Source organism: Homalodisca vitripennis, chromosome 2 (genome assembly GCF_021130785.1).
Source record: "Homalodisca vitripennis isolate AUS2020 chromosome 2, UT_GWSS_2.1, whole genome shotgun sequence".
Lineage (NCBI taxonomy): Eukaryota > Metazoa > Arthropoda > Insecta > Hemiptera > Cicadellidae > Homalodisca > Homalodisca vitripennis.
The window spans coordinates 73,109,295-73,119,559 of NC_060208.1; the positions used below are offsets into that span (position 1 = coordinate 73,109,295).

General features: G+C 34.1%; 1 protein-coding gene across 1 annotated transcript; it reads right to left on the reverse strand.

Annotated features, from left to right (window-relative positions):
• Positions 1 to 1,310: 1,310 nt before the first annotated feature.
• LOC124354164 lies at positions 1,311 to 9,564 on the reverse strand. The gene is made up of 5 exons (XM_046804424.1): positions 9,446 to 9,564; positions 6,638 to 6,867; positions 5,275 to 5,533; positions 3,079 to 4,833; positions 1,311 to 1,511 (listed from the first exon to the last, which is right to left on the reverse strand). The coding sequence occupies exons 2-5, from the start codon at positions 6,830 to 6,832 to the stop codon at positions 1,330 to 1,332; spliced, it is 2,391 nt and encodes a 796-aa protein (XP_046660380.1). The 5' UTR covers positions 6,833 to 6,867; positions 9,446 to 9,564; the 3' UTR covers positions 1,311 to 1,329.
• Between the last annotated feature and the right edge of the window lie 701 nt (positions 9,565 to 10,265).

A 10,265-nucleotide genomic window follows, 5' to 3' on the forward strand; every position in this document is an offset into this window, starting at 1 on the left:
ATGGACTCTGTTCCAGAGAAATTGCGTGCTAAGCCGCAAGTGCTATAGTATATATATATATATATATATATATATATATATATATATATATATATATATTCCCAGTTTGTAGGATATGGCTATCTTACTTCATAAATCACGTTACCAGACTCCAAACATCCTGCATCGTTTACCGATTCTGATGGAGTTGAAACTGAGACATATTGTACCTCAAACTTCAGTCAGCTTCTCGTAAAGAATTTAAATATTTTATCTCTTATAAAATCTAACAGTCTCAAGAAAAACAAAGAGTTTAGATTATATCCTGTATCATGATCACTTTGCGCACCTACCAAAAATAGCTCGTTTTTTTCGTTGATTTCATCAGCCTGCGGATGATCACATACACATACTGTAGACATACTGTCACTGCTTGGCAAATGTACTTTGAATGCATAACATTTCGTTTCATACCCAACTTAACTTTAGAATGCATTGCATTTCCCGTTACGTTCTACTTATTGATTCTTCAAGAGAGGTGTTAAAGGGATTCTTACATGAATGTTCAGATGTCTCTAACCACCCCTTGAGAAAATACGTGCCCAAGTTCCCGAGTGCAGCAAGAAAAGTTTTTTAATTGAAATACTCAAAATTTCTGTTGGTATCATAATTTTTATTGAGAAACTACTGAGACAATCGCTCTGTAAATACCGTAGTTCTAAACTCATAAACATTCTAAATACCTTAGTTTCAACTAAATTTTATTGGTAGGCCCAACTCTAGAAATTTTAATTGTGGACATACATTTACGAGTATGCCCTTCATTATGCTATTACTGTGTTACTTTTTAAATACATACGATTCTAGTCACAGTCTGTTTACACATTTATCTATCCTATAATTTTCTAAGACCAATGTAAAACTGTTTAATAACGCTCAGCCAAACCCCATGGAGTAGCATGGCACTATCATAGAATTCGATGTCCCCCCTTTAGAAATGAAGCTTTATGCTTAATATTAACACATTTATGTTAGTTTGTTCTCGAGATATCGTACGGATAGGAAACATTTAATTTTTCAGCCCCTCGAGTGATAGGCTTCGGCAATAATGTTCAGGCTAGCCCTTAATGTTTAGGCAATAAAGTATATTTGACAGCTGAGTAAAAATCTATCTAATTTGTTGAAATTTATTTTTTTCTTTCTTAAATGTCTCAGAAATGTTTTCCATCTACATATGATACAATATTTAGTTTTCTGAGTGGAAAAACAATGGAGTTTTGGACCGGGTATTGTATCAACAGAAAATAGAACTGTTATTATAGAATGCGTGAGAAAGTAAGTAAAAAGCGTTTATTGAGCCGGCGGTACATGAGTGGTGTCTTGAGGAGAAGACAGTTGGTCCATCTGTTGTATAGCTGTGGCCACACCGTCCAAGATCAGCTGTGTGTCTTGTTGACAGGCGATGAGTGCCCGGTCAGCCATCAGACCAAGCTGTAACCGGCCAGCGTAGCTCAACACGGTTACTCCAACACCTGCGCATAAGTTAGCAACACTGATTATACAAACTTCTTATTATCAACACTCCAAACGTCTTGGTCTCTGTACCTAATGCGGCTGTCTCTAACCATTTTGCACAGGAGATCGTCATCGGGGACTGTACCCCTGAATTTCATAATCTTCCACTCAAAATCAAACGAAATTTTAGAAATGAAAATATTTCACTACTAAATCAGTTTTTCATTAAAGAATCATTGCAGTTCTTAGCAGATTTTAAACTTTAGAGACACATTTAATGCCTATCATGACCGTTTACTCTTTTACTTAGACATCACTTATCCTTAAAAAAACTAAACAACGAACACAAATAAAGAGATGCTTGTGGTTCACAAGTGAGCTTCGTGATTTGCGTAAACGTATAAAATTTTATAATTTAACATTTTCAAAAACAACGAAAATTTTAAGCTTTGTACAGAAAATTTAAAAGAAATTACAGAAAAACTATTAAAGCTGCCAGAGCCGGTGACATTGAAAGTAGACTCAGAAATTGAGAACATTTTCCAAAACTGTTTGGAAAATTATCAATACTCAATGAAACCATAAAAAACATTTATATCGAAAATCAAGACTATAAATGAAATAGTTAAAGATCCATTGATGGTAGAAATTAGTTTTACACATTTTTCGTCCGTAGCTTCATCCGATCCGTCATTCGATGGACCATACCCCAGAGTTTTGTTATTGTGGGTACAGTCTCTTCTATGGAGCTACCTCCGGAGACTGAGGAGGAGTTAGGACGCGTGGTACAGAATCTCAAGTCAAAAAAGTGCCCGGTTGACATTCAGACTAGGTTGTAACCGGTAAGCGTAGCTCAATATGGTTTTTAACACTTGCGCATAAGTTAGAAACACTGCGTAACATACATTCAACACATCAAATGGACATGAAACATAATATCCCTGCTACTTCTCTTCCGGCATAAATGTCAAGAAGGTTATAAAACTAAATTATCCTTCCGAAAGTGACTTAAGTTTTATGAGCTCTTATGTGACAAGCTAAGCTCAAATACGTAGAGTGAAAATTAACTATTTAATGAGTGCGTTTATAAATATAATCCTCTTACTATAATATACAGTTCAATCTTTAGGACACCTTAATTATCTTCTCATTCCCCTGCAAAACGCTACAAAGTTATAGTCAAAAGTTCCAAAACCACAAAGAAGTAATATTATTTTTTCTCCCTATACAATTCAAAGTAGGGATGGTTTACTTCAAAGTCTAAAATAAACCCACGATTACCGTTTTGTGGATTGTATATATTTGATAAACAACCAAACTATTCACAAAGTAGTTATTTTTTTCAATAACACAAGCGAATATTAAATACTTTGTCTATTTTAAATACGTTAATATTATAAACATATCTAAGTGGGTTTATTTGAAATCTGCCTAATTGCAATCCCCAACAGCAGAATTTCTGGAAATAGTTTTACTTATATTAACCACTACGGTGCAAAATCCCTAATTCCTTTTTTTTAGATATATATGATATGTAAGTAGCACAGATAGCAATAATGGCATGTGCGATGCTATACTAGTTACCTGTGGTTGTCCTGTTGGGGACCCAAAAGACAAGGTCGTGCAACGTGTGGCCGGCCAGCTTAGTGAGCCTGGTGGGTCCGGGGAGATTACTGAGCACGAGGGTGCTGTGAGTGCTCTGCATCATCGGTCGCAGCAGCCACGTGGGTAACAGGGTGGCCACTACTCTCAACAGCCAGTAGTTCACCAGGTAGTCAGGAGAATTTCGGAGTAAATCACAGTGTTTCCGGACTTGCCGCAGCTTAGTGAAGAGTTTTAATTGGTTTGAACTATTGTTGGCAATCGGCAAAGGTAGAAGAGCTACTGAAAATTTGTTTTCCAGACTGCTTTCAGTATTTTCCGTTATCTTTGTTACTTTGGTTGAGAAATTTTTCGTTTTTATCACCTTCGTCAAAGCCTGTGTTGACGGTGGAGGTGTTAGCCTTGCTGGTATTACCACTGTGATGAACTGTGGCACTTCGTTGCTCTGCGCGTAGAACTTCTCCAAACTCGCAGAAACTGCTGTCAGCAACACGTCCGAGAAGCGAACTCCTGTTTTTGCCCGGATTCTTTTGATCATCGACATCAACAGCTGGTCAGAGTTGTCTTGCTGTTCGAAATACCAAGCTACCACCTTGTGGCCGGATAATTTTGGGCCGTGTAAAAGATTACTGTCTTGAGTTTGCGTGAGGGCTTGATTCAACAACGATGCCGGTATAAATAATAGGACAGACCATTGACGTATCAGAGCTCCCAACGATTTCACAAATTTACAAATTACGTTTACGAACATACAGAGACCAGCTGTGCATTTTTTCAGTAAAAACTGAATAATTCTGTTTTCATTTTCTTCTACCTGCGTGTAAGGATCTTCCAGCATTGTCGCGCTATTGATAAGATCTAAAAACTCTCCACTAGGTCGATCATTAACAACAATATTGAAGTCTTTCATTTCTGTTTGACTAAGTTTAGTTTTAAATTCTTTCGTTTCATCGATGAAACTCAAAACTCTTTTGCAAGCAGTTCTTACACTAGATCTTAATCCATGCATTTTGTTGTCTCTGGAATAATTCATAGACGAGCATTCACTGAAGTCAAACGTGGTACTTCTTTTTAAAAGTGCACTAGGTTCTGCTGGAATATCAACACAAATAGACTTAAATTCACAAGAAGATGATTTTGGAATATCAGATTCTTGCCATGATGAAATAATAGGTCTGTCCTCAGGTTCTTCATATATCGTAGGAGTCTTGGGTCTAACGAAATTCCTATCAAAAGTAGGGGAAGTGCAGCGAAATTGTTGGATAGGAGTGTTACAGCGAGTGCAAGGGTCGCCAAGTGAATCTAACAGCAGATTTACCAAAGCGATTCCATCTCCAATGCTGTGATGGACCCTGAACAAAACCGGATAACGAACTCCGGCGCAAGACTTTGTTATCCATCCGCCATTCTCCATTGCATCCAGAAGATCTGAAGAAGGTTTGATAGGATACCGCCCGACGAGTATTTCCCAACCTGCGGCATGATTAGCAGGTAGATTAGAGTTTGTCACTGAAGATACGAAGTTCTTCAAAGATTGTTCAGTAATTGTTCGATCTCCCTGATCTTCGATGTCCATCCAGCGGATGTGGTCTGCAATGTTGATGCTGCTTTGGCTTTCCCAGTAGAAGTAGCCGAGGCATGACTGTTTTCTATACCACATAAGCTTAGGAAAGGGAACAGGTGAAGTCAAAAGACGGTCTTGGATGAGCTCAGATATGGTCTGGAGGGGCTCATCATCTGCAATAATGAAAGCGCCACATAAACATTTGAGATTTCAACCAGTGTGAATTTAGTATGTTTATTACATTAATGTTATTATTGTAGGCATTACTCTCTATATTTAAGTATTAAACTACCAAAATCATTTGTTTCTCAAATTAAATGCTAGTGGACGTCTCTGTCCTCGAACAGTCGTCACTAACAGAGTTGGTAGATAAGATGCTCGTATTTTCAGAACTAACAATTAATTTTCTTGAAAACACTAAATACGACATGTTTATAAATTTTATTTGATTAATCGGATAACTTAGAAAGGAAGATCATGGGATCCTTAAGGGTTGCAACGAAAATGATAAATAGATACTAACATCAGTTATGTTCTTCAGCAAGCAATACACATATTCTCCTAGGCCCAAACAGCACTCTATGTGTTAGAAGGTTAACAAACAAATCTAGTACCTTGAGTTGAAGCGGAAACAATAAAGCTGAAATCTGCCAGAGCCAGTATGTTAATGACGGAGAGAGATGTGTCATCTTCGAGGGCCCAGAATGCATCAGTGCCGAATAACAGGCCAGAGAAGTGATGGCCGACAGTGGCTCTCAGTACAGTAATGACCACCTGACGGTAAATAGCGAACACTAGTAGGATGCTGCCAACCAATGGAGCGATCAGAAGAGATACCGCGAGACTCAATAGGGCCAGCAGAGTAGTCACGCCCTGTTAAATAAGACAATACATTTTATTCATGATTTAAATTACTTCTACACTAAATCACTTCATATAATCCTATAAAACATACCTTTTGATTTGTGCAGCTGGAACAATATTTTTTCAAACAATACAGTGTAATTGTACCAGAATTTTGATTTATGCTAATATTACTTAAGCTACTTGTTATATTCATTGTAATTTTAAACGTATAAGCGAGTGAATTAAAAATACCTTCTGAGAATAGTATGAAAATATTTCCTATTTGCCGATTTTGGCACAACAGGACTTGGAAAGTAACAATTTTTATAATACCGATAAAACATTGTTTGAGCACATATTTACAAGGTACGTTCATGGCCTACTTTGGAAAATACGTAACGACGTAACGTTGGCAATGTTTCCATATTATCATTATTACAAAAAAAGAAAATAATATAACAAAACAATATAATCCATTAGGGCCCAATAAAGGCATTCCTACAAATTTTTACTCTGCATCCTTTTTCAAAATAGCTTATGTATAAAGCAATAACTTTATTATTTCAATACGTCAACAGAAATGAAAACTGCTATAGTACGTTGCTTCTGCTAAAACATATTTGGTAAGTAAAAACGCCTGTTGAAATCATCATTGTTTTTTATACGTAAGGAAAATAATAAAGGATGTTTTAGTCTGTTATAACGTGTCACTTAACGTATGTAATGCAATCATGTCATTATTTCAAATAAACCATTGTCGGTTCAATATTAAAAAAGCAAAAGGGAAGGAAAGTATTAAAATATACAAAGCATATTAAAGTATCTGGTTAATTTATTATATTAGTACATTTTAATTAATAATCAGTGTATGAAAGATTTGTTTTGTTTGTTTTTTTTTTTTTGCTAAATCCCATTATATTTATTTGTGTCTATATCAGGCCCTAGTTTTATATCGTCTACCTCCAGCACTAACACTTGCTGTACCTACGATGGAGGTCTGAGACACCCGATTTCCCTGAGAGTAGTTACAAACTTTCTTTTAGCTTAATACGCAAATACAAGATATTATATAATCTCTAAAACACCGATATACTTAAAAAAATATACTTCTTAACCTCACTGTAGACTTACCACTTTGGACAGTTGGCAGAAGTGAGCGTGTATTAGAAGTACGGCGATGACACAGGCTGATATGATAACATCTGCTTGGATCCATTCTTCCTTGGCAGTTGGTGAAAACATTGCAAGGCTGTTAGTCGTGTTGGCTGAACCGTTGCCACTGTATTCCAGGTTGGGCAACCACCGTACCACTCCAAGTCGAGACATCTCTTAGGTCTGTTGTTCAAATTAAATTTAAAACTCTGAAAACAACAATATTACAGTGACGATTTTCATTCATAATGTGTAGGAAATAGTTCCATTGTCAAAAGATCATTTAGATTAGATTTTATTTTGTGTTTATTTATGATCTTTTACTCTCACTCCCTAAGTCCTGCCCGTCCGTCGATTAATGAAATGTCCACCCATGTTTGTCTTGTAACTTTTACATAAACCTACAGAATTGAATATAGAGCCAATATAGTTTATTTATTTTGCATCTGTAACAAATAACAGTATATAGGTTTAACGTAATTCTAACATTTTTATATTATAAACTATTGTTCATCGTACATAACATACATTTATTTTGTCTTATAATTAACTTCTTCATTATATTCAATATATTCTTCCACTGAATAGCTTATTTTCTCTTAGGAGTTACTTTAATTTTAATTTACATGTCTTAAAAATTCTTTAGTATAATTCTTAATCTTTAATAAAACTTAATCTTAAGTGTGGTTTCTGAGCTTACAATTTGTTTTAAAACGCATTTATTCTGTTGATACTTTGACGTTATTTTAATTTGAATATTAAAAGTTATTTGAATGTGTGAAATCACGAGAGAGGAAGAATGTTTCAACCAATATGTAATTATTAGAAAAAAGTACTATTATATTAAATTTTCAGCATTTTCTTATTATTTTATTCTACGAAATTTAAATATGAATCATAACGACCTGCTTTATAATAGAAAGATTGTCTTTTATTTTAGATTTCACCATTCCAAATTGCCATAATATGTCTAGTGTGGTAGTAATAATAATTAATAATAAACTTATATTAGTACTTGTTACGACTAAACAAGATTGAAGACCATGATCTAATGTTATAGATACAATATATATATATATATATATATATATATATATATATATATATATATATATATATACATAAGGAAATTTAAATTTTAATTCTATCGTAAATCCAATATAGTTTATATCATTTAATGACTTTACAGCATTATAATTAAGTTTAATATTTAAATTGGGATATACTGAAAAAACTGGAATTATTCCGAACATTTGATATTGTTTATTGATAGAAGAAATTGTAAACACTTTGTTTTGAGATCTAAAATCTTATATATTTCTCAGGTGGATTACTAACTAAACACACCTTTGGTTTATTGAAAATGTATTATTTGTTTAATTGTTTAGGTTTCCTTTTTATAGTTTCAGAATTAGCAATCAAAGTGACTTTAATTTCGACTGACCGGTTAGTCCGATTTTTTAATATTTGAACTCTCGATTGATTCCCTTTTGAAAAAAACGAGATTCTCTATGTATTATACTCACTTCATCCCAATTCATACGGTAATCTTTGGACCAACAATGATGTGGATTTTTTAAAATCTGTCAGCCCCTTACTCGAGTTTGTTTCCACTCTTTTATCCTAACGCTTAATCGTCTTTTTGTCTTGCCCTTTTTCATAAATACATTTTATATTGTAAGCACAGTTTTTTGGAACTTTTATTTTATAATACTTTGTCTAAATTTAGGTATGTTTTAAATGCGGTTCTAATGTTGAACTTTCACCCATTCTTATATTTTTCCGATAAACCCGGCGCATATTTATTTTAGAGATGATTCCTCTGTTTCGTTTTAACTTGTTTATTACTAACTGGAGGTATCCAATCTGCCTAAAATCCGATCCAATTTTCTGAATTCCTTCTTTTAATCCATATTTATCTGATCAATAAGGTCTATGCTATATCAAATAACAAGTAGGCCATTCTTTAGTACGCAGCGTCAGCACTGAAGTAATGCTTTACAGTTCCCTGCATTGACAGAGATAAAACTGGAATTTTTAGCCAGTAGAAATATGACACACTACAGTTAAATTACAGATTACCACCGTACTGTTTGTTATATTACACTACCATAGCAGTCTGACAGTACGGACTTGTTGATGTTTAAGGAAACGTGTAACAGTAGATTAGAGTTTATTATGATAAGTAAGCACTAATATATTAATATAGTAGCCTTGTTGCAAGCGACACTGCTTACGACAGAATCCCTATAAAAATTATAGGCTGGTAACGACAATCATTATCTGTGACTAATAACAATACACTCCAGAGGTGAAGATATGATACGTTTAAAGAAGTCTAAAATTCAGAACAATAAAAATTATTTATGATAACTCTTTACTGTTTTAAATATATGTTCGATTAAAACATCTTTGATATTTTACTATACATTTAGATATCAACATAAAATAAGCCTGATTTCGTATTACAAGGTTTTTACTTTATGTATTATATTATCAAACCAAATTTATTTGAAACTTCTCTAAAATAAAACAAAAAATGTCTTTATTAAAATGTTGTTACCTTATAAAGTTGTATCTGTTGGTTTACATTATCATTTTAAATATAAATCAATACAGTGTTTATTTAAAAGCAAATGAACAAAATTAAATTGATCAAATTACGTTACTTTACTGTTATAGATTATTTCTTGTTAGCTTTGGTAATGATAATAATATTGTGGCTACGTATTTGAATACCAAAGACTGAAACAAGAAATTATCGGTAGTGATTGTATGCCTACTCACAAACTGACTGGTCGAGAAGGGACGAGGAAGTAACTGTTGCAGTGAATGTGGGAAGTATGTCTGAGGAATACTCTCAAGTTCTCGGTCCTAAATCCTGTTTGTTCACCACTCACATAAATCCGTTTACAGTGCAACTTTTAATCTGATTGGCACACTTCTATTTATAGGTTGTTGCTCTTTTGTAACCACCCACGTAGTGTTTTGACCTCTACTTTGAGGTCTATTTTAAGTGTAAATGAACACTTCCAAATTCATAACGATTAGTAAGGTCTAATCAAGTATACAACACTCCATTTCATACTTTCGATAATGTTTCCGGTATATTGTTTTCTGGTGGATAGCATGTTTATACAGTGTAAGTTAAAAGTATGTATACACTCTGTTTAGTTTTTTATGGGTAAAGATGGAGGAATGGAATTAGAGACACCTTTTTTAGTCACTGTTACAACTTCACCCATTTCCCCAAAATGGGATTTCGGAGAAGCGGCTCAAAATTTTAAATGTAAAGTTCCATTAAGGGACACCTCATTTGAAAGTTCTTAACAAAAGTTAATTAAGTTAACAGCATGTATGGATCCTTTCAACCTGCAATGGACAAAGATAGAAAATGAGACTCAGGATACCTTCTAGGAAACAAAAGCGAACTAATTCCCCAAAGTTGGCGTTTTGGGGGCAATTTTTTAATGTAAGGTTACAGTAGCATTAGTAATTAAATTATGTAAAGCAATTAAAAGCTAAAACTTACTAACATGTGCTTTTTATATCAGATGTACAAATTGCTGTCCCAGGACAGTTTGACAATATACAAGCGTGTTGTAGA